The sequence below is a fragment of the Muscardinus avellanarius genome (genome assembly GCF_963383645.1).
Source record: "Muscardinus avellanarius genome assembly, chromosome: 2".
In the NCBI taxonomy this organism is placed as follows: Eukaryota; Metazoa; Chordata; class Mammalia; order Rodentia; family Gliridae; genus Muscardinus; species Muscardinus avellanarius.
In genome coordinates this window covers 193,455,788-193,481,380 of record NC_137787.1, presented here as the reverse complement: position 1 = coordinate 193,481,380, position 25,593 = coordinate 193,455,788, and the positions used below count along the sequence as shown (strand labels likewise).

Sequence of the window (25,593 nt, the reverse complement as noted above, 5' to 3'; positions counted from 1 at the left end):
AAGAAGCTTCAAGATTCACTTTTATTTTATATATATATAAAAAAAGGTATCAGAGTGCATATGGTGTACTGTGATCTGGGCTTTGCACCTTTATTCATGTGTTTTACATTGTTTCAACTTTAACAAACACACCATGTGTATATCTTTACAATAGCTGGTAAAGATTCAACTGTCTGGCACTTAAACAGTACTATCCATTCTGATGCTATGTACTTCAGAGGATGTAAAATAACTTGCCCTGTCATGACCCCAAGATGTAAAGTTGTTCAAACAGTTATGCTCCAGTAACTGGCACACATCTGTACTGGTTTTATGTTTTTCCCCTTAACTGAATGTAAACGTTTGCCAAGAAAAAAAAAAATATCTGGAAATGAGGTTCTGTTAATTTTTAGTCCAATAAATAACTACAGCTACACTTAATGTAGCTTTTTTTTTAAGGCCTTTGTACAATTGAAAAAATTAAAGTTGAGTGTGTTAAAACCCTGTGTTTATAAAATAAAAAATAGAATTTTACAGGTTTGCAGTTAAAAGTTACCGTCTGGACCTAAGCATGCATGTAAGAAGCTGCAACCCAACTCAAAGTGCTCAATGCTGGCAGCCAGGGCATGCCCCTCCTTCACAGGTGTGTGTGTGTGTGTGTGTGTGTGTGTGTGTGTGTGTGTGTGTGTGTGTGCGTGCGCGCGCGCGCGCGCGTGTGTGTAAGAAAACACCATGTCAGAGGTCTAGATTTTTACATGTATTAAGCCACACGCCAGTGAATTCTCTGATAAATACACATTTTGTTTTAATGATCAGTATTTGATAGTGGATGAAAACATGCATTAGACTAAAAATGCCACAAATTTGTTCTTATGCCGATTCACTATAAAACTTTTTTTTTTTTTAATTTAAAGTCTGGTTCTTATTTTAGAATACACAATAATCAGGAGGATACATGATGGGGAGCCAGTTTTCAGTAAAAGATGCACAATGGGTCCATCCAAGTAATTTCATCAGCTACAATAAAACACAGTAATATATTACTAAAGGCAATGACAGGCGGATTCTTTAAGAATCACTGAGTAACAGCGAGGCGGCACCTTACAGAACCAACCTTCCTTCCCCCGGCCATCTTCATTCTTTCCTGTCAACCAACTCTTCTCATCAGTTGATCATATAAACAACCCGACTCTTGATTTTATCATCAGCTTTCCTGCTTTCCCTACTAGCCTTCCCATCTCCTTCTTCCTTCCAACTTATTTTACTTGTTCTGTTCCTTGCAACCAATATAACTTCCCTCCCTCCCTCCCTCCCTCCCTCCCTCCCCCTCAGGTGCCTGCTTTTAGGTCAAATACTTTTTAGGCATTGAAAAAAAGCACAAAGAAACCCATTTTCTACTTTCAGAAAACATGTTCTATTCAGGAAAAACAAATAAGCATATAATGAACAGATGAATAAATAAGTGATTAAAGTATTTATCAGATATATAGTGAAAACAAAACTTATTTAGCTGGGAAGCTAATCAGCTGGTCAGGAAGTGTCTGTGAGGAGGTGTCACTTAGCCTGAGCTCTGCTCCGTGACAAGCTGGGAGCTTCCACATCTATGAGCAGCAGCACCCAGGGCCCGCTGGGAAGAGCGTGGCTGCTTCCACCCAGCAGAGCTGGCGCGGCAAAAGCAGAGTAAGAAGGACAAACACGATGGGAGACGCAGCTAGACAGGTAGGCTGTGGTCTCACGTCTTACAGGGAGGACTCTGTTTATTCTAAATGTGACAGCGATCCCCAGGAGGATCGAAGGCATTTTTTCCTGGCAATTGTGAGCAGAACAGACAGTGGGAGGATCAAGCTGAGGGGAAACGAGCTAGGAAATACTTCCCATTTGTGATTACAGATTAATATTCTACATGATGAGAATAATAATAGACACTATTACGGCTTCAAAAACAACTTTTTAAACCTAGTTAACATCCAAAGAACCTATTTTGAACTGTCTTACAATTTGATCTGATTGATAAACAGTTCTAAAGGTAAAGACAACCAACCCACAACTCAGTCTGTCAAACATTTTCAGGGACAACGTTCATTTTAACATCCAAAGGTTAGCTCTAAGTATAAACCACAACTGCCCTACTCTAGTCCTGAGCTGCATCTGGCACCGCTAAAACCTCTACCGTCATTTGTGCTGAGGGATAAAACAATTACGTATGCCCACAGACAAAATTAGATGAAAGTAATTCCTACAAAATTAACTTATGTAGGAAGTTTAGCTACAGAATATAATTGGATATGTAGTAAAATATTAATAAAATAGCTTATCTCGAGTGTAAAAGAAAATCAATATAAACTCTTTGTTCAACCATTTTTGAACTGAAGTATCATGTATTTAAAAAGAATGTTTCCTTCCTAAAAGAAAACTGTCTTCTATTTATAAAATAAATGTGTTTTCCCCTTGTTGAAATATCTGAGGCTACTATATGTTTTTTCCAATAAAAATGAAAAATAAATCGGAATTGTTTAAGTTCTCTCATGCAATTAAAGTAATAAATGGTACTTATAAAATCAGTAGTTATTTAGGTCTCTTGTTACTATATAATAATGAAGTGACACTTAGCTACAGCTTAAACATCACTTACTTGAATGCAATTTTTCCAGTTTTCTTTTGTTGGTTTTTCTTCCACAAGTTTAGTTGCAAACTTAAGGCCTCTCCCATACATTTTATTTACCAATGCATGCTTGTATGCGAATGTCAAAACCTATGATATGAAAGAAGATAAACCACAAAAACAGTAAATAAGGTAGGTTTAAAAAGTATAAGCATGTTTCTTTTCTACAATTCTGTACCTTGAATTACTGCATCTGTCAATGTACTTATAATAATTCATTTATACTTTTGTTCTCCACTTTAGAATTGGGAGAATGTCCTCAAAGAATCTTGTCCTATCGACTGTACTAAAGAGTTAAGCAAAGTGCTTAATAACCATTGCCACTATACAGCAGATGCGTACCCCTAATCCAGAACTATCCTTAACACTCTTACTGTGATGTTCACCAACTGTATCAATCTAACATTCCTCCAAAGGCAGGGACCAGTTAGTTTCTTAACAGCCTAGTGTTTGGCACACAACAGATTTCAGTAACTGTCGATATCAGCAGGTATCACTGGGGCTTCCACTCTCTCAATGCTCATTTGTACCCTCCTAGGGTGGACATTTCACTATCTCCATTCAACAGACAAGAAACTTAGGCATCAAAATTTACTAACTTGCTTGAGTTCATAGGTAAAAATGGTAGAGGCAGGAGTCAAACTCAAAGGTTTGAATTTCAGATCCAAATCTTAACTCAGTTCCATCTGACTCCTTCAGTTTCCTGAATATGACTGGGCACCTTTGCTAGTGCTGCACTGTGCTGGGAAAGCATTTAAGAAGATCCCCCTACTTTCAGGGCCAATGTTCTCTATTGCAAATTGCCACAGTTAATCATGAGCACAAGGGGCCCACAAGTAAAACACAATGATAGCTTGTGCTGGGTATTTGTCCTGCCTGTTTTAAAACATCTGCTATTACTTCATGATTGCAAATGTCTTTTTAACCATAATAATTTTAGGAACAGTGAGAATATATGTAGCCATTTTTTAGTTTTATAAGTTATATCTGAAGCTAAAATTAAGATGTCTTCAGACCTCCCCATGTTTCCATAGGTGCTCATTTGTGTGTATTAGCAGGGGGTGAGGGGCATACTGGGTAGATTAGATTTTGAGTACTCTAACTTCTAAATAATTAATTTGTAGCTTTGGAGCTAATCAGTTTTGAGCCTCAGTTTGGAAAACATAACATTGATGAACTCTTTTTGGATCCTGGTTATGAAAATATTTTAAATCCCCTTTATCTTTCTACTATAATTATTATATTAGAGATTACAGCTAGTAAGCCAGGCTTGGTGGTACATGCTTTTAATTGCAGCTACTCAGCAGGCTGAGGTAGGAGGATTACCACGTTCAAAGCCAGACTTTGCAAGTTAGTGAAATGCTATTTCAAAATTAAAAATAAAAATTTAAATAGGTCTGGGAATATAGTTCAGTGACACAGGACCCTTGATCTCAACCCCCAGCACGGGAGGGGTGGAAAGGGGTGGGAGGAGGAGGAAAGGTGAGGCGGGGAAAAGTAAGAGCAGCAGACTTTTCCTCACTCGGCAAAGGCTTCATCTGTCCTACTCACTGGATGCTTGTTCTCAAAATGAATGATAGTAATTTATAATACGGACCTTGAAAGTACAAGAAACTTCCCATATGATTCAGATTTTCCCAGCACAGTGCAGCATTTATTCTACATATATTTTCAAAATTAATGTGGTTAAGCGGGCATGGTGGCATATGTTTGTAATCCCAATACTTGAGAGGCTGAGACAGGAGAATCTCAGGTTCACGGCCAGCATCAGCTACTTAGGCAGGCCCTTCGCAACTTAGTGAGACCCTATTCAAAGTAAAGAATGAGAAATAGGGCTGGGGGTGTAGTTTGGAGGTAAAATGTCCCTGGGTTCAATCTCTAGTATGGCAATAAATTGATGTGGTTAAAAAGACATCTGCAGACATACAGTAATAGTAAATTGTTTTTGAGAATAGGTAGGACAAATACGAGGTAGAGGGCAACCATCTTCTCTGGAGCGGAGCTTGGTCTCCTCTGATGCCCTTCCTCCAAGGGCAGGCAGCGGGCACAGGAGAGCCTGTCATACAATTCCCAGAGCTGACTGAACAAGAAGCAGATGGTAAATTACCTTATTGTCAAAAAGATCAGTCCACTTTGTGGTTTCCCAAAATGTTTCCGACAGAGAATCTAAAGTACTCTCTCCTTCCTCTTCCTTTCCCTCTGCATCCCCAGCGGCTGCCCCATCGTGAGCTTGCGTGTGAAGAAGGTGATCTGCCAGGGCACATCCTTTCCTACAAAGGGCATCTACCAGGGTGGATTTCTGTTTGTCCATGTCACTGGACAGTAAAGAAAAAAAGTATTTCACAGATTGCTCTTTCAAGTGACAATCTTCTCAGAAATTAGACACATGCATTCTTTGCCCAGGATTTATAATGCAAAATTATTTTATATCCAATAACATATATTTGTGTTATACAAATGTGATATTACTTATTAATAAACATCAGTGAGCCACTATATCACCACATAGAGTCAAAGAGTTATGGTAGCTATACTTGGTTGAAACAGGATGCCATAGCAGTAGTTGAAAGATTAATTAGTTCTAAGTCCTGCCAGCTCCATTAACTCTAAATCAGGCCAACAGCCTTTCAGATTTCTTATAAATTGCAATACTACATACTCATTTATGTGTATGTACAGAAAGATACAGAGATTTTCCTAGTTATGAATTTTCAAGTACAAATAGAGCAAACGAGCCTAGTGTGGGGGTGCATGCCTGTAACCCCAGTACTTAGGAGGAGGAGACAAGGGGATCGCAGGTCTGAAGACAGACTCAACTACTTAAGACTCTCTGCAACCTAGGGAGGCCCTGTTCCAAAACACAAAACAAAAAGGACTGGGGGTATAGCTCAGAGGTAGAATGGTCCTGGGTCCAACCCCCAGTAACTCACACATACATCTCCCAAAACAAGTAGAGCAAACATGAAATGCTTACTCTGAATGTGCCAGTATCTGTGACAGCTTCAACATATTAACTCACTTATATCCTAAGATATTATTAATCATCTCTTTGGGCAATGGAGGAAGTTGAAGCCCAAAGAGATTAAGAATTGTTCCTGGCCTTCCAGTTGTAAAGTGGTAGGTGTGGGATTCTAAGCTTAGCACTCTGGAACAGTGGCTGGCATACACCAGACACTCGGGAAACCATTTCGGAATGAAATCTAGTCATGATCTTCAGTCCAGGAAAAGCTTTAGTCTCTCGAATGCTTGCTTACGTGAGGCTTCCTGTTCAACTCATGTCAGATAAGTGTGAAGACAATGAGGACTAGCAGTGCTGAGAAATGACCACGAGGCTCACAGTTGTGGGACCTAACCAAAGACGGTCCTGAAGGAGCCAGGGCGAAACATTTAACTCAAGAAGTCTGCTGGGATGAGTCTCAACGAGAATCAGTAGGAAAGACAAGGATCCAGTGACTTAGGGGCTCAAGGTCTCATCCATTAAGGCCAGGAACAACCTGCACACTTCAGAGTTCTACCATGATTGACTTAAGAGGCCACATCGTGGGGCACACGAAGACTAAGTACCAACGAATGGGCTAATGGGCTGTCCGAGACTGGTTCAAAGTCTATTTAATTCTCAGAGTGCATCTAAGAGGACATTACCAATTTGAAGACATTTGCAACACAGATGAAAGTATGACTCTAAGATGCCTAAGAATTTATTGAGAACTTCAAGTTTTGTGGAAATGTGTGTGGAACTTCTTGGTTCCTGTGGATTTAAGAATAGCATTCATGACTAGCTTTTGGGAACGAGCATCTACGTAGCTTCCCATTTCTTGGATGACTTCTCTACCTACACCTTTCAGATACCAGGTACCACTCTAAATGTCCTCTTGGAAGTGCTTCACTTATACTTTATAACAATCCTCAGAGTCAGGCACAACTACTCTCCTCACTGTGAAGGAGAAGACTGATACCCATTCTGAAAATGACTGACTGGACTGTGCTGCTCAGAGAAGGGATGGAAGGTTGCAGATTTTAGAAGGCAAGGTAGGGAATGCAGGTGTTTTGTACTTGCCAGACTAAGACTAAATTACCTGTAGGATCCCTTCTATTTCAGCACCCAGTGATTCAGCACAGGGTTTCCACATACCTGGTATATTCTGTCCTACACTCCTGTGCCTTAGTGCTGAATGCCTCATTAATCCATGAGGCTTTCTCTACTTCCAAGAAAGTGAGTTTTCCTTCCTACAGGCTTTTGCAATTTAAGATACTTATTATATTTCATCTTTACATCCTATCTGGTAATTTCATCTCCTGAATTAGACTAAGTTTTCTAACTGTAGAGATTCTTGTTCATTTTTAAGTCCTTTTTAGTGATGCCTTACAGAGAACATTTGTTCAATTTGTTCAAACAAATCTAGATAGGCTCCTATCGAGATGATAATCACTATTTTTAGGAAGCAACTGAACTTGAATCCTAAATTTAATGTCAATGACTACAGAAGTGCAGCTTAAATTTAAAGCTGGTACCAGATCAGATCACCTCCCCAAAGCGTATTATCATTTTGCAGACTGTAAAAGGGCTATCACATCATTTTTGATATGAGTGGTTTATGTAAACAGAAATGAGAAATTGATGATTAAGTCTGCAGCTGTCTGCTTAGAGTACTCATAAGAAATACTATTTCCCGATAGCATGTAGCTCCCTTAAAAGCAATGTATCACAAGACTGGATGTGGTCCCCTGTTCAAACACAATTTTGTCAGGGCCCATTTCAGTCTGGCCAAAGCAAAGGTTTCAACTATGGACAAACTAACCCAATGTTAATCTTAAAAGTAGCTTAACTCTTACATTTTTACATTGCTTTCTCGTCTCACTCTAGAATCTCAGTTCATTTCAAAATTCTTAGAGCTATAATCTTTAACAGCTTATACCTATTTTTTTTACTGATATTCTTGACAGCTATTAGAATTGGTGGCCAGCATTCTACAAAGAGTAGAAACAGAAAACAAAACAAAACACTGAGATAAATAAGTAGACAAAGACAAATTTCTGGCTCATGTGGACCTGGAATTCTGTGGATGATATAACTGAGAAAACAAAGATCAAAATGTCAGAAGAAATAAATGGATCTTCCTATTTACTGAAATTTCAAAGCAAGCCACATGTGTTGTTTCACATACACCAGAATTTAAAGAAGACAGCATTTTTGCAAACTGTACACACTATCAAAGGCTGAAAGGTGCAAGGGATGGCAGAGGTCAGGTGCTACAGGGAGGTCGGGGAAGGAGCAAAATGGGCACTGTTTTTTTTTATCAAGTGGTGTCCCTTGGTGTTCCAAGAAGATGGCTGTAATGTGACCAAGGCCAGACTCCTCCTCTAATAGGACCCACAGTTGGTTTTAAGGAAGGAGAACTGCAGTATACATTAGTCTTGCAGTAACTGGGGCCAAGCAGGAGACAGCAGCTCCCTGCCCATGCTGAGGCTAGGGGCGGGAGCTGTAGGTCAGGAGTATGGCCTGGGGGTAAGTGAAGGAGGGAGGAGGGAGGATACTGGGCTGGGCTGGAGGGGTCAGACTGGAGAAGGGACTCTGAGCAACCTGAGACAGCGAGGATGGGCACAGCAGGAGGTGCTTGCTACTTCATTCTATGAGATAAAAAGAAGTCCTGCTAATCTTCTCAAGAAGGCAGCGGGAATACAAGAAGGAGTGAAAGAGCCTGGCTTTCCCAGCTCCCAAGCAGGGCACCACAGCTTCCCTTCCAGCTTCTGCAGGAGTAGGGTGAAAATGTTCCTACTTTACATGTTGTTTGGAAGAGTAAATATAAATGAAACAGTGTATATAAAATTTCTCAGTCCAAACAACCAGTGCCCAGCCCCCCCCCCCCACCCCTGTACTGGGGTATTATACCTCTGAGCTACACCTCCAGCCCTAATTCTTATTCTTTATTTTGAGACAGGGTCTCACTGAGTTGCAAAGGACCTCACTAAATAGTAGCTGAAGCTGTCCGTGAATTAACATCCTCCTGTCTTAAGTCTCCCAAATGCAAATAACCAGCCTTAAATAAATTTTATTCCACTTGAAAGTGACTGCAAAATTCCTAAGATCCTATAATATCACTCTGAATAATATAATGTCTGGAGATTTAACAATTTGTTTAAGTACTTTATGTAGAGAAAAAAATACTGACTGAAGCAGATAAGATTTTTAAGTATGGTTCTTTCAATCAGTCCAAACAGTTTTATTAGTTAATAATACCTATGAAAAAACGGGGATATTTCTACCTTGCATGCTAAGGATCCCCCTACTCCAAAATACACCACAGTGACTGAGGAAAGCCTGACACTGGGAGAGCTATGAGGGCGGACGCTGAGTCCACAGAAGGTGCCGGAATCATGGTCTCAGCTGCTCAGGAAAGCAAGGCAGAAGGATTGGAAGCTGGAGGCCAGCCTGGGCAACTTAGTAAGATCCTGACTCAAAATGAAATTTAGTTTTAGATTTCATAAAGGCTCAAGTACAAACTCTTCTTTTCCCATCTCTCTAAGTCATGCTATGGAGTGAGTTACATAAAAGTAAAGTTGGCACATACTAGTTTTAACCTAACATTTTTAAGCACCTATTTTACTAACTTTCCATTTTCCATCTACTGGCCAATAAATAATTAAAACACGAATCTCACTATTGTGTCACGCTTTTGCTGTCTCTGTCTCTCCAGTTCCTAAATTCGCAAATTGCCAGACTGCTCCATCCTAGCTACGCAAATCCCTCCACCCCAGCAGTGCTTTACAAGGAGGGAAAGCAAACTACTTTCACGGACAAAGTCTTAAAAGGACTGAAAACAATGATCACAAAATTTCTAAAGAGGGAGTACTTAAAGATTGATAATCTTGATTATAAGGACATAGAGACATCAGAAAAGAATATCCTCGGTAACATTAGTCCATCATTTTTATACAAGTAATTAAGAAATGAGATGCAAGAAAGATTATTTACTGGTTAGGTACTTTTTTATAGTAGCTGCATCAGGCCTGGGGTCAGTCTTCATTGCAATGTAAACTGCTAGGGCTGTTTGGTCTATATGAGAAATAACGGCATTTGCAGCTTCAACAATTTCATTAAGTCTTTTCATTCGTTCCTGGGGAGGAAAAAACAATAAATAAGAAAAGAAGGGCATATCAATCAGTACACTAAGGCATTTCATTTCTGCTGTCTCAATGCAACCATTAGCGCTGCATCTACAGGGAGCGGGAACTGCTGTCTACTTCCAGTCTGGGGGTTTGGGCCACCTCCTAATGAGAGTGTCCTAATTATTGCCGGCATCTTTGGAGAATTTGAAAGCAGATATAAAAATACGCAATTTACATTTCATGCTGCAGTTGAATGGTGAGAGTAAACCAGGCACAAAGTTCACAAAAATGTTGTATTTTTCTTATAAAGGCAACTCCTTCTGTGCATATCACATGATCTCAGAGATGTGAATGGCTATGTCATTTCACACACAAAAACAGAGATGAAAAATAACACTGCCTGAGCTGGGTGTGGGGGTACCGCTTTAATCCTAGTCCTTGGAAGCTGAGACAGGAGGATTGCAGGTTTGAGGCCAACCCCAGCAACTTAGGGAGACCTTGTTTAGAAATAAAAAATAAAATAGGGCTGGGAGTGTAGCTCAGAGGTAGAATGCCTTCAACCCCTAGTACCTCCCTAGTATAACAACAACAACAACAACAACAATCCCAGTACAACAACAAAAAAACACTGACTGATGGAACAAATTGCTTCTTATCACTATTAAACACACAAAGATGTATGAACAAAGGAGATCCTAATCAAGAGTTCAACTGTGATCACCATAGCGTCTTCAGTAGGTGCTTGTGTCTTGGCTAAGTCTTTTAAGAGATCTCCTTTCAATACTCTTCAGCTCACTTGACACCTTCATAGTTTAACTGTCTGTGGCTGGTGCTTTCCTACTGCCACAGTCAGGAGTGAGAGCTGGCTCATGCCAAGAAAGGCCAGCAGTACAGCCATTTCTGACACACATGGGTCAAAAAAGTTAACACAGAACAGGAATTCTTCTTTCACTGATGGTGTTTAGATGTCTGACTAGTCAGGCCCATGGCTCCTTGGCTTTAGGTTATGGTCACAAAGCAATTAGTAGGCTGTTTTCTCAATTACTCCTTTCACTGACCAAGCACTTATCTAAACTCATAAACACATACATACACACATACTACTGAGTATTACCACTAAAGCCACAGTAGTGGCCAGGTCCTATAATTACCTTAATGGAAACAGCTTAAAAGAACATTCAATTTAGCTGGGTGTGGTGGCAAACGCTTGTAATCCCAGCGGTTGGGAGGCTGAGACAGGAGGATCATACAGGTTCGAAGGCAGCCTCAGCTACTTAGTGAGGTTCTCAGCAACTTAGTGAGACCTTGTTTCCAAATAAAGTATAAAATAGGTCTGAGAGTATAGCCCAGAGGTAGAATAGCCCCTGGGTTCCACCCTAGTAACACACACACACACACACACACACACACACACACACACACACGAACATTCAATTTGAGGAAAAATGTTTTCATTGGAAAAAACTGAGGACACAAATGAGAATAAACCTTTACTCAAAATGCAAATCTTATCTAATATTATCAACAAAATAAGATTTATTAAGAATATGTCCAACCTTTTCAGCATCCAGCTGATGGAGTCGAGCAACGTACAGAGGAAGATAAGTAGGATATGTTTCTTTCAATTCATTATAAATGTCACTAGAATCCAGCCTATGTAAGAAAAAGAGAAACATTCACTATTTTTCTTTAAAAAGAAAAATTTTGTCTACTCTCTTATTTAACATTATTTAGAAGTTCCAGCCAATAAGATAAACCATAAACTTGAAATATAGATGTAACTGTTAAGGACTATTCCTATTTTAGGTAGAATAAATGCTTACCTAGAACATCAAGAAATTGAAACAGAAAATTCTATTAGATATTCAGATAAAAAATAATCAATAGCTTTCTTACATACCAGTTATAACTAGGCTCATTATAAATTAGAAAAACACATTCCTATTAAAAAAGAAAAAAAAAACAACCTAGATTTGCAAATAGCCAGAAAGATTAAATATCTAGAAATGCCTAGTATCTTTATGAAGAAAATCCTAAACTTTTCTGAAAATTTTAAAGTCTCAAATGAAGAGATGTATCATGTTCCTAATTGGGAAGCTGAATAAAACTGCCAACTCATCTTGATTTTATATATTAGGATAAAAACAATCCACCTGGACAGCAAATAGTGAGTAAATTAGCACCAGACAGGGCACTTAATGAATTTACTTGAAATATTCAGATTTCATAGAAACAGTATAAAAATAAGGTTGAATAGGATTTTGAAGTGAAACTTCTTATAAAAATTAAGTTACGAGAGCCGGGCATGGTGGCGCACGCTTGTAATCCCAGCATTTGGGAGGCTGAGACCCGGAGGATGGCGGTTCACAGACAGCCTCAACTACTTAGTGAGGCCCTTTGCAACTCAGTGAGACCCGGTTTCAAAACAAAGAATAAAATATAGGGCAGGAGGTGTAGCTCAGAGGTCAAATGCCCCTGGGTTCCATCCCCAGACCCGCAAAAAAAAAAAAAAAAAAAAAAAGTTATGATCTGGGTGTGGCGACACATGCTTATAATCCCAATACTTGGGAGGCTGAGACAGGAGTATCATAGGTTTGTGGGCAGCCTCAGCTACTTAGTGAGGCCCTCTGCAATTTAGTGAGACTGTTTAAAAATAAACAATAAAAAATAGGGCTGGGGGTATAGCTCAGAGGCAGCACTACCAAAATAAAATAAAGAAAAAGAAAATTTAGTTACAACAAAATCTAAATCAAACAAGAATGCACCAATTCTTAGAAGAATAAATCGAGTTTGTCTTTTCTTCTCTAACAATAAGGTACAAGGAAGACCAACATGTTTGCTTCCTATTAAATTTACTGCAGCTTAATTATAAAAAATATTTCCCTCCCAAATACTTTTGCACCTCATAAATTCTGTCAGCAAAGTACTAATTTTTTGCTTTTCTTCTAAATTACCTATAGGGTTAACACCTTTTTCTATTTTTTTTTCCACCTTTGTGTTTCTGAACAGTTTAAAGCACACTTGATTGGCTTGGGGAATAATGTGTTTAGTTTCCTGATATCATTTGTAAAACTTTTATTAACTCATGCATATTTTGTAAGATTTGAAATTTCACTTTTTAAAGCAAACCTGAGATACAATTTCACATACAATTCATTTTCAGTATGTTTTAATTTTAGTTTATTAATAGCTATATATTTTAATTTTAGCATAATTTTTTCATTAAGTTTGTTAGTATACTAATAGATATATGTAATCATAACAGTAAACTTTAAAACATTTGCATCTACACAAAAAGAAATTCCTATACTCTTTAATTATCAACCCCCCACAGCCCAGACTCTCCAGCCCTAACCAATCATCAGTGTACATCTTTCTTTATAGAGACTTCCCTATTTCAACAACTATGAACAGAATCATATAATAGGTGGTCTTCTGTGACTGGCTAGTTTTACTTCGCATACTGTTTTTATTAGCATATATCAAGTCTTTTTATGGCAGAATAGCATTCCACTGTATGGACATAATTTGTCCATTCAGCAGTTGATGAACATTTGCATGGTTTCCACCTTTTGGCCATTATGAAGAATGCTGATATGGACTTTCACAAACAAGTTTCTGTGTGAATATTGGTTTTTATTTTCCTTCAGTATGTAATTGGGAGTGAAATTGGTGGGCACTATAGAAACTATGTTTGGTCAGCTGAGGAACTGTTAGATTATTTTCCCAAGAAGCTGCAACATTTTACATTCCTATCAACAGTGTTTAGGGCTTGTGATTTCTTTAAATAGTTGCCAAGGCTAATGATACCTGACTTTTTTACTTTAGCCCCCCCCCCACCCCGTTTATACCCTCTTGGGTATAAAGTAGTATTTCACGGTGATTGTGAGGTGCATTTCCCTGGAGACTAAGGATGTTGACCATCTTTTCATGGGCTTACTGGCTGTTTATAGATCTTCCTTGAAGAAATGTCTATTCAGACTTTTTTCCAGTTCAAAAAACAGGGCCATTTGCCTTTGTATTACTGATTTGCAATTCTTTATATACAACTTTCTTAGAGACATAGAATTTACAAATAGTTTTACTTTTTCACTTCCTTGAGGCACAAATGGTTTTGATATTTATTGGTGCATTGTAGTCATACATCTTAATGGAGTACAAGATACTAGAGGAATAGATGCACACATCACTTTGGCCCTTACCTACTTACTGCCCAACCCGTTTCCTTCCCCCTCCCTTCCTTCTCAAGTTTGGCTTAGTGATTGACATTGATGTTGGTGAATGTACATCATGTATATTAGGGAGTCTCTCTCTCCCCTCATCACTCCATTAGGTCTCCATATTTGCTCATCAAAGGTTTCTCTTCCTTTGTTTACAAGCGTTCCTCTTACGATCCATTTTTCTCCCTAGCTTCCACATATTAGGGAAAGCATCCGATTTCTTACTTTTGTGACTAATCTCACTTAGTATAATGTTCTCCAGTTCCATCCATTTCCCCACAAATAATGTAATTTGTTCTTCCTTATGGTTGAGTAAAATTCCATTGTGTACATATCCCATAGTTTTGTAAGTCATTAATCTGTTGATGGACATCTTGGCTGGTTCCACAGTTTGGCCATTGCGAACTGTGCGGCTATAAACATAGATATGCAAGCATTAGTTTGGTAGTTTGGTTTCCATTCTTGTGAGTAGATACCCAGAGGTGGTACTGCTGGATCATATGGTAGGTTCATGCCCATTCTTCTGAGGATCCTCCATACTGTTTTCTAAAGTAGTTAATTTGCAATCTCACCAATAATGTATTAGAGTTCTCACTTCTCCACATCCTCACCAGCATTTGTTGTTGTGTTTTGAATGATTGCCATTCTAGTTGGAGTTAGGTGAAATCCCTGGGTAGTTTTGATTTGCATCTCTCTGATTGCTAACGATGTTGAACATTTTTCATATATTCATTGGCCATTTGAATTTCTTCTGCTGTGAAGTGCCTGTTTAGTTCACTTACCCATTTTTTGATTGGGTTATTTGTGTTCTTAGTGGTGAGTTTCTTGAGTTCTCTGTATATTCTACATATTAGTCCTCTTTCGGAAGAATAATTTGCAAAAAATTTCCTCCCATTCTGTGGTCACTCTGTTGAGATTTTTTGAGAGTTTCCTTTGCTTTACAGAAGTTCTTCAATTTAATGTAAACCCACATATTGATCTGCTTTTTAGTTTTCTGTGCCTTTGGGCTCTTGTTGAGGAAGTTTTTACTTGTGCCAATGTGTTGCAGTGTTAGATAGACCTATGCCCTTTATAAGAAGCTGCAAGGTTCTGGTCTGATTTCCAAGTCTTTGATCCATCTTGAATTGACTCTTATGAAGGGTGAGAAAGTGAGGTTTTTTTTCATTTTTCTGCATATGGTTAACAAGTTTTGCCAACACCATTTGTTGAAAAGGCTTTTTTCCAGTGTATGTTTCTGGCCCCTTTGTCAAAAACCAATTGGTCGTTAAGTGTGAGGATTTGTTTCTGAGACTTCTATCCTGCTCCACTGATCTGTGTGTCTGTTTTTGTGCTAGTACTATCCTGTTTTTATTACTATGGCTTTGTAGTATAGTTTGAAGTCAGGTATTGTGATGGCTCCTGTATGGTTTTTGTTGCTGAGAAATCCTTTGGCTATTCTGTTTTTTGTTTTTCCAAATGAATTTAAGAACTAATTTTTCTATGTTTGTGAGGAATGACCTTGGTAGGTTAATGGATACTGCATTGAATCTATAGATCACTTTTGGAAGTATGGCCATTTTGATATTTATTCTGTGTATCCAAGAACATATAAGATCTTTCCACCTTCTAAGGGCTTGATTTCTTTTTAAAAAATTTTTTTATATATATTTTTGAGGAGGTCTTTTACACCTTGGTTAGGTTTATTCCTAAGTATTTTATTTTTTATAGAAAGTGTTTTCTAGATTTTTCAGTGGATTTATGATTGACATTCAGGAAAGCTTCTGGTTTTTAAAATAGTTTTTTATCGATATACTTTGCTAAATTTGTTAATCAGGTCTATTAGCTTTTTGGTTCAGTTTATTGGGTCTTCAAAGTCAGTATCATGTCATGTGCAAGTAGTGATAGTTTTAGTTCTTCTTTTCCTATGAGTCTTAAGTATCATATTAAAAAGAAGTGGTGATAATGAACATCTTTTTCTTATTCCTGTTTTTAGGGGGAATTTTCAGTTTTTCTTCATTTAATAAGATGTTGGCTGAGGGCTATTGTATATTGCCTTCATGACGTTAACGTATGTTCCTTCTATTCCAATTCTCTGCAGTGCTTTTAGAATAAAGGGTGTTAGATTCTGTCAAAAGCTTTTTCAGCATCTATTGAAATAATCATGTGATTTTTGTTTTTGGTTTTGTTTATATGGTGAATTACATGCAGAGATTTTCGTATGTTGAACCCACCTTGCATCTCTGGGATGAACCCTATTTGGTGAACGCGACTTACTGGTATTCTGATGAGCAGTTTTGCATCTAAGTTCATCAACAATAATATGCCAGTAGTTCTCTTTCTTTGAGCTGTCTTTATTTGGTTTGGGGTCTTTCACCTTTAGTTTGTTACAATCTTTACTTCTAAGATGTATTTCTTGCAGGCAGCAGATAGATGGATTCTGGTTTTTAATCCAGTTTGCCCCTTATGTCTTTTTATTGAAGAATTGATGCCATTTATGTTCAGTGTGATTACTGAGAGATGATTTTTAATTCCAAACATTTTGAGTTTTAACTTCTGTTTATGGTAGTGTTTGTTTTTCTTTGCTTAGCTATTGCTTGATGGAAATTATTGTTTCTCTGGCTCTGGCACTTATTATTTCTTCTTTGCAGTTAATCTCTGAATATTTTCTCTAGTGCTGATTTGGAAGGCAAATTATTTTAGCTTCTGTTTGTCACGGGAGATTTTTATTTTCCCAACTAGTTTGAGAGGTAGTTTTGCTGGGTAGAAATTTTTGACTGCAGGTTGTTTTCTTTAAGAGTATAAAATATGTTGCTCTAGGCTTCTTGGCTTTCATGACTTGGTTTGGAAGTCTGGAGTGATCCTAATCAGTTTGCCTCTGAACATCATTTGGTCTTTTGCTTTTGTTGCCTTTAAGATTCTCTCCTTGGCTTCTATGTCAGCTTGACTATTATTTGGCATGGAGAACCTTCAATCTTGTCTAAAGGGGTTCTATAAGTTTCCTGTACCTGTGTATTGGAATATTGGTCCCCCCCCTTTTTTTTTTTACTATATTTGGAAATTTTCCTGACATTACTTCACTGAAAAGATGGTTGATCCTTTTGGTTTCACCTTCTATTCCCTCTTCAATGCCTATTATTTTTAGGTTAGCTCTTTTGAGATGGGCCCATATCTCTTTGATGTCCAATTCATGCTATTGAATTGTTTTTTCTAAATAATATACTATGTGTTCTTCTTTACAGTGGACACCTAGGAGCAAGATTCTATTCTCCATGTGGTCTATTCTGTTTATGGTTTGTATTGATGCCTTCACTTCAATGATTGCATCCTCTATTTCTTTCATGCTTACTGTAAGTTCTTTTTGGACATCCTTTATCATTTCTACTGTTAAATTTCTGATTTGTCCTTCTAGTGATTTTTGCAATTCCGTGTTGTTGGGTTCTGTTATTGTGGGGTTGTGGGAGTTCATTGTTTTTCTTCTTGTTATGATTTCAGAAGTTTGTATCTTTGTTGCTTTTGATAGATATCTCTCCATCTGTAGGTATAATATTACACAAGACAAGCTGTGTAGTATTCAGTGGTGAAGGTTGAGTGAAAAGGAAAGTGAAGTCAGAAATTCAAGTATAGGGTAAAGTCACAAAATTGAAAAGAATGCGAGTATGAGTCTGGTAAGGTAGTATATAGAAGAGTTAAGAGACAGTGAATAAATAGTAGGATTCTAGTATATCATTTAGTACAATGATATAAAGTGAACTTAATACTAGACAAAGAGGAGAAAGAAGAAAAAAAGAAAGAAGAGAACAGAGAGTATATGTACAAGAGAAGAGGCTTGTGACAGGGATGAGGAAGAGAATAAGCAAGCATAGACACACACACAAAACAAAAACACGACAAAATAAGAGAACAAAATAATGCAACTCTACAAATATATGAATACTGAGCAGACTTGGCCTCTACAGTCTCTCTCTGTGTAGGTGCCAAATTGGCCTCTACAGTCTCTGTGTAGGTGCCAAATGCTACTGAAACTTTCCTGCTCTCACACGGATCTCTGAACTCGTAGAATGGACTGTGTCTAAGACTCTTTCAGTTTATGCATGTAGCAAGTGTTCCCAGTTACGACTGGGTTGGTCTGACTTCTGGGTCACCATAATTGGGTGGTATGTGGTAGGTAATCTCTGGAGGTCCAACTAGGGCTCTGAGCCCTGGAGATTGTCAGCCTTTTTGCCTGATTGGCCCTGGGGGCTGTCTTTCAATCCGCACCTCTGCTATGTCCAATAGCAGGTTTCACCCCCACTCTTCCCCGGGGCGAACTGCAAAGTCTCAGACCCCAGAAGACTATTGCTTGCTTCATGAGTCCTGGTGGCGGGCTCCTCCTGCAGGGATGGTCTCCTGTAGGAGACCATTCCTGCAGGTCTCCTACAGTGTTGTTGAGCACTGCTCTGGATCTCTGGTGGGCACTGTTACCTCAGCAGCCACTGCTGCAAGTTGTAAGCCTGAGTCCGCTCAAGAAAAGCTGAAGGCTTACAATTCCAATGAGCTGCAGCAATTTACTTTAAGTCATGGGTCTCTAGCAGATCCAGCAGTTCTGGGGAAGGGAGGCAAGGCAGAGCCGCTGCAGTGCCTGTAGCCACAGCCTTTGGAGGTGGGCTGGTATTTTTTCTGTCCTCTGATCTGCCTTCTAGTTTTTTCCCTGCTGCGTTTCAAATGTCTGTACTCTGTTAAGCTTTATGCTGATTTCTTTTGTTCAAGTGCTGACTCCATGGTGACAAGAGTATTAGCAGGACTGATATGTACTGCTTCCCTAGGTTGCCATCTTTCTCTGGTTTTGATTTCGATGAGGTTCAAATTACTTAGTTTTTCTTTTGTTAGCTGTGCTTTTTGGTGTTTTTACTAAGAATACTTTGTTCAATCCAAAGTCAGGAAGATTTAGCCCCATGTCTTCATTTAGAAGAAGCATAGTTTTAGCTCTTTGATATATTTTGAGTTAATTTGTATGGAAGATGCAAGGCAAAGGCCCAACTTCATTCTTTTTACATATGGTTATCAGGTTGCCCCTGGACTTTTTGTTGAAAAGACTGTTCTTTCTTCACTGCATGGTCTTGGCACTGGCTCCCTTGTCAGCGATCAGCTGACCAATACTGACATGTACTTTTATTTTTGGAATCATAACACTGCTTCATATACTTGTGCCAGTATAATATTATCTTTTTTACTGTTCCTTCACAGGAAGTTTTGAGATCAGGACTCAAGTCCAACTCTGTTGTTTTTCAAGATAACTTGGCTATTCTAGATCTCAATTACATATGGATTGTAGAATCAGCTTGCTAATTTCTACAGAGAACTCAGAGAGGATTCTGAAAGGATTGTATATAATCTTCAGATGAATATGAGAGATACTATAACATAATATTGTTTTCTCACCTATAAAATGGGATTTTTTTCATTACTTAGGACTTTAATTTCTTTCAACATGTTTTATAAGCTTTGATTTTTTGGTACTGGGTCCTATATATTATATATTATGTTATAAACCAATTGATTTGTAGTTACAATTATTATTTTACAATTACTGCCGTTTCCTTTGTTAAATATATTTCTGCTCCTCGCCTCTACCTTTGTTCCTTTATTGACAAATACATGGTAATACTACATTTTAATATTACAGGCCTGATGAACATGATATACAACTGTTTTTTTAATCAGGAGAAAAAAGAATATGCATTTTTGCTCTTTTATAACTCCAGAATTATTCTAACCAGTATTTCTCACCACCTCCAATGATACATGGACTCAAATTATTATCTGAAGTCACCTGCTTTCAGATTCAAGCACTTTAGCATATTTTTGTAATGGTTTCCTAGAAAAAATTTCTGTCAGTTTTATCTATCTGGGAATGCTGGGAATGTCTTTTTTTTTTTCTGGTGGTACTAGGGGGTTAAACCCAAGAGCATTCTACCCCTGAACTAAAACCCCAGCCCTATTTTTAAATTTTGAAACAAGGTCTCACTAAGTTGCAGAGGGCTGAAGTTGCTAAGTTTGGCCGTGAAACTGTGATCTTCCTGTTTTAGTCTCCCAAGTACTAGGATTATAAGCATGTGCCACCATGACTGGCTCATTTTTAAAAGATAATTTTTCTGGGTATAAGATTATTGGTTGCATTTGATGATTACTTTAAAAATATTTTAGTGTTCGGCCTTAAGTGTTTCTGCTCAGAGTTAAACTGTTAACCTTACAGATGTTCCCTAGTACGTAAAGAATATCTTTTCTCATGTTGCTTTTAAGATTTTCTCTCTCTCTCTCTTTTTTTTTTTTTTTTTTGGTGGTACTGGGGTTGGAACCCAGGGGCTTTCTACCTTCCGGCTATACTCCCAGACATATTGTTTGGAAACAGGTCTCACTAAGTTGCTAAGAGCCTCAGTAAGTAGCTGAGGCTGGCTTCAAACCTGCACTATCCTCCTGTCTCAGCCTCCCCAGCGCAGGGATTACAAGTGTGTGCCACCATGCCTGGCACTGATTTTCTCCTTTTTGACTTCCAACATTTTTACTCTGATACGGTCATGCTTCAAAAAGCAATGGGGACACTATCTGAGAAATTTTGTTAGGTGATTTTTGTCATTGTGTGGACATTTTAATGTATACAACACTAGTAGGTTAAACTCTCACTATGACCTATTGAGGCAATCAAAGGACAGAGCAAAGAAGAGATGCATCAGGCTGCTACTCTTATTACCACAGCACAGTTTTACAGTAAACTCCTTTTTAAGTTAACAGAAGTGTACATTCTAATGATAAAAATTACAGCTTAGTAATTCATAAGCCAGTAACATGGTCATTTATCATTGTTGAATAACTTTTACTGCACATAATTGTGTGTGTGTGTGTGTGTGTGTGTGTGTGTGTATAAAAATTAAATATATATATAATTTTTTTTTTTTGCGGGTCTGGAGATGGAACCCAGGGGCATATGACCTCCGAGCTACACCCCCTGCCCTATTTTTTTTTTTTTTTTTTGAAACCGGGTCTCACTGAGTTGCAGAGGGCCTCACTTAGTAGCTGAGGCTGTCCGCGAATCACAATCCTCCGGTCTCAGCCTCCCGAATGCTGGGATTACAAGCGTGCGCCACGCCTGGCTTTGTTTTATGTTTTTATATCACTGGTAGTGCAGCAGGTTTACATAAGCATCACCACAAACACTTGCACAAGGTGTCTGTGCTATAACATTATAAGAGATATGGCGTCACCAGGCAACAGAAATTTTTCAGATCCATTATAATCTTATAGGACCACTGTTGTATAGGAGGTCTGCTGGAGACCAAAACTTTATGCGGTACATAACTGACAGGCTTTCTCTCTCTCCTCTCCTGGTACTCTTATTACATGTATTTTGGTAAACTAGAGGTAGCCTATATTTCTCTAAAGCTTTGTTAATTTTCCTTCAATTTTTTCCTCCCCATTTTTGAGAGCCCTTAAGTAGAAACTTCTTCATATTCAGTTGCAAATGAAGTTAGTCCCTTCAAGAAGAATTTAGGAGGTACTAATTTAGAGACCTTCTCTAACAAAATCTCTGGAGCAGGAGGCACAGAATGGCCTGCTTTAGTCTAGTGACACTCCTACTTTTGGAGCTGAGCACTCTTAATGGAGGAAGGTCTGAGGTGTTTTAGCTTTCCTCATCAGGTGTGGAGTCATACCCCTGAAAATTGGGGTCCCAGTGTTCTCAGCAGTACTGCCCAAGTGGGGGCTGAGCAGCAGGAAGCCCCATTTCTTGACCATCTTCAGTTGAACTTAGCCTTAGCACTAGGTAGCTGGGCAGGATGAGAAATGATGTCTGGGTTCCTCCTAGGAAGCCTTCCTTCTCCCTGGGAGCTGAGGCGAGGGGAGTTTAATGGATGCAAAGTAGGACTGCAATTGTAATCCTTTGCCATTCATTGTATTCATGATGGTACCAGTCTAAAGTTTCTCTCTCAACTGAATTGAGAGCAGGAAGTGAGGCAGAGGTGTTGGATCAAATACTTTCATTTTCTTACTAAAATTTTATAGGTATTTCTGAGTAGACGTTTCTTCATTTGCTATATGCCTACAGGACCATTTATAGAAGCTTTACAGTGATTTTTTTCCCCCTAAGAATAATTTTCACCAGTTTTATTTAGGAGTAGAATCATTGGGCTCCTCAAGGTGAAATGACAGATGTCAACTCTGCAATTTCACTTCTGAGGACTATACATTGTATCAGCTATTTACAACATCCTACAACTAGTCAAAAACAGACCTAACACTTCTGGTGGAGACATTACCTGGTTTTAAATGTGAAAGTATATTTGAATGTGGACTGAAACCATAGTGGTTCAATCCTTTGAAATAAGATTTCTTAACTGCAAGGATGTATATATAAGTCAGCAAGGGGACTCCCACAGAAAACAGTGCCAAAAGAAAAACTGCATAACAAATGGAAAAAGGAGTTGATACAACTATGTAGAATAAACTCCTACTATGTAAACATAAGTTAAAAATCAAAACTGGGGGAAAATTTGTGACAAGTACAGATAAATATTAATATCCTTCATATTGAAAAGTTTTAACTAACTAGAAAAATCGAATGTACCAACAGAAGGAAGGGCAAAGAACACATTCAACTGATAGAACTTATGAAAATAATGGGGATGCCGGGCGTGGTGGCGCACGCTTGTAATCCCCGCGCTTGGGAGGCAGAGACAGGAGGATCGCGCAGGTTCGAAGCCAGCCGCGCGCGCTGGTTTAGGAGACCCTGTTTCCAAAATGAAAATGTAAAAAATAGGTCTGGGAGTGTAGCCCGGAGGTAGAAGGGCTTCCAGGAACCCCAGTACCACCAAAAAAAAGAAAAAAAAAAAAAAGAAAATAATGGGGATAACATTTAAAAGAGCTCAATTGTAATAAACAATTTAAGACAATAATGGCTTTTTTTTTGCATCCTGTAGCAGCATACATATATAGGCAGATGGAGTATAAATTATGTTTGTGCCGATTTGGCATAACAGATCAAGATGATTTTTTAAAATTAATATTTGATTCAATAATTACACTATACTACCTGATGGAAGTTAAATAAAATCCATACACAAAAAATGCTGATTATAGCATAATAGAGAAAAGCTATACATATATATAAATTAAATGTTTAGATTGTAACCATAGAACTATAAACTATATAGTAAAAAAAATGGTACTCAAAGGCCTATTAAATGATACAGGAAATGTTTATATCCCCCAAGTGTCACAAATGTTAACTTAAAAAATAAATACAAATATGAAAAAATTTTAAGGCCTGTTATCCTACCATCCACTGCTAACAGTTTTGAATACAGTCTGCACATATACACATTATTTCAGTTGGAAAAATAAAACCACACATTTAGTATTAAAATCCACTCGAAAACCTACTTTGTCATCCATTGAATCTTAAGATCGCGTAATGCTTCCGTAAACTCTTCTTTTAAGTCTTTCTCTTTCTCTGAATCTTTTTCCTTATCTTTGCTGCCATTCTTTGTCTTTGTTGGTGGAGGTATTAGGTAGTAATGAACAGGGATTACATCCTATGAATGTGGAGAGAGATTTTTAGATTAATATGCCTAATTTTACATACCTTAAAGTCATTTTCAGTAGCTGAATATCAGGTAACATGAATTGTGTCTGAATTGTACACTGTGTTTCACATTCTAAGGGTCACAATCCATTAAAAGTGACAATCTGCAATCACAGTTATTGCTAACTTTAATGTACTAAGGCTTCTAATAATAGCTCCTTTAAAATAAAGGAGATGAAACTTTTCTCCATCTGAGTGTATTTGGTGTTCTTAGCTTTTACCCGACAGAGTAATGACATAAATTATTAATCTTTCACATGTTAGATCTGAGCAGGGGAGGAAATGAGTTAAACTAAGAAGAGCAAAGATCCTCATTTCTAAGTAAATTTAGGGAGACATTTACACATTTCATCAGCAGGACTTGGCCGCGCCCCATCACATGCCAGGTGATGCTCTTACAGGTGGAAACAGAGCAGGCGAGGGCCTTCCCGCCCCTGTGAACACACATTCTAACTGGGGAAGTTCAGCAATAAATACCTAGGTCAATAATTTCTGATAGTGGTATCATATGATACAAGAAAATAAAACAATAAAATGATAGAGTAAGTTAGGTAAGATGAGAGAACCAATGGAGACAAAGTTATGGAAAGCTAAATGAATCTAAATGGCCTCCATGAATGAATGTAAATAAATGTAAGTAACCTAACTGAAGAGAGGAAAAGCACACCTACTTTAGGAACTACCTCTGGAGGCAGAAGACCAGCAAGTGAACCATGGCTAGCTAGGCAAGTGGTGAGCACATTGTGTATACTGAGAAAGTGGGCAGCGCCCAGGAGTAGAGCTTGATGGAATACAATCAAAACTTAATGATTAAAAATAAGCAGTAACAAATGCTGGTGGGATTACAAATCAGTGCAGCCAATGTGGAGATCACTGTGGAGGTTCCTTAGAACACTGAGAATGGATCCACCATATGATCCAGTTATACCACACCTGGGTCATTTTCCAAAGGAACTGAAGTAAAAATACTATAGTGATCCATGTTTATAGCAGCATAATTCACAACAGCCAAATTATAAAACAGTCTAGTCACATCAACAGATGAAGAGATTACAAAATTGTAGGATATATACACTGTGGAATTTTACTTGGTCATAAAGAACAAAATTATGTCATTTGCAAGAAAATGGATGAAATTACTGTCATATGTGGAAGCTTGGGTGCCACTGTGATTCATGAGGGCCCCACATAAAGGAGGAGGAGCCTCAGTGTGGTGATGGAGGGGATCTAGGGAGGGGGATGGGTGGGCGGGGACAGACTTGATGAAGGCAATGCTTCAAATGACTTTACATACAAATAGGAAATTGTCAATGCCAATCTTACTGCCATGTATGGGAGGGAGAGGGAGGCAGGTGGGACTGTGGGGTTAGCTCACCAAGTGCCGTGTGCATGTTATGTCCTATTACTTTTTTTTCTTTTCTTTTTTGGTACTGGGGATAGAACCCAGAGGCTTTTCTACCTCTGGGCTACACTCCAAGACCCATTTTATATTTTACTTGGAAACAGGGTCTCACTAAATTGCTGAGAACCTCACTAAGCAGCTGAGGCTGACTTCGAACCTGTGTGACCCTCATGTCTCAGGACGACAAGCGTGCGCCATCACGCCTGGCTGGCCAATTGCTCTATACTCCATTATGATGTGTGATTACAATGTGCCAATAAAAGTATATTTAAAAATAAACATATAGGTTTTAAGTACACAAAGAACCCTAACACAAAACTTTCAGTGAAGATAATGACTGAAGACATGATTTAATTTAGAATTTTTTTAAATGACTCATTTCTATATGCATTAAAATTTTTGGTTTTTTAAATACCTCTCTGTAATATTTGGAGAACAGATTATAGAAGGCAAAGGTAAAAGCAGGAAGATAAGCTAGGAAGTACTTAGGGAATCACTGCACTGCACCGGACCAAAGAGTGGGCTATGGAAATAGAGGAAAACGACAGATTTGAGATATTCTTTGAAGGTAGAACCAACAGTGTTTGCTGATAGTTTTGAAACCTACGGAAACAGTAAGAACAGCAGGAGA

At 38.3% G+C, this 25,593-nt stretch overlaps 1 protein-coding gene across 2 annotated transcripts in view; it reads right to left on the bottom strand.

Annotated features, from left to right (window-relative positions):
* Nucleotides 1-906: 906 nt before the first annotated feature.
* TPP2 (tripeptidyl peptidase 2) overlaps nt 907-25,593 on the bottom strand; it is a gene marked incomplete at both ends in the record, with an annotated part of 90,118 nt that continues 65,431 nt past the window's right edge. For both annotated transcript variants that reach the window (XM_080688890.1, XM_080688891.1), the window contains 6 exons: nt 907-996; nt 2,612-2,731; nt 4,749-4,956; nt 9,626-9,756; nt 11,305-11,401; nt 23,359-23,510. In XM_080688890.1, coding sequence (XP_080545016.1) covers nt 907-996; nt 2,612-2,731; nt 4,749-4,956; nt 9,626-9,756; nt 11,305-11,401; nt 23,359-23,510 — 798 coding nt within the window. The remainder of the gene's footprint in view (nt 997-2,611; nt 2,732-4,748; nt 4,957-9,625; nt 9,757-11,304; nt 11,402-23,358; nt 23,511-25,593) is intronic.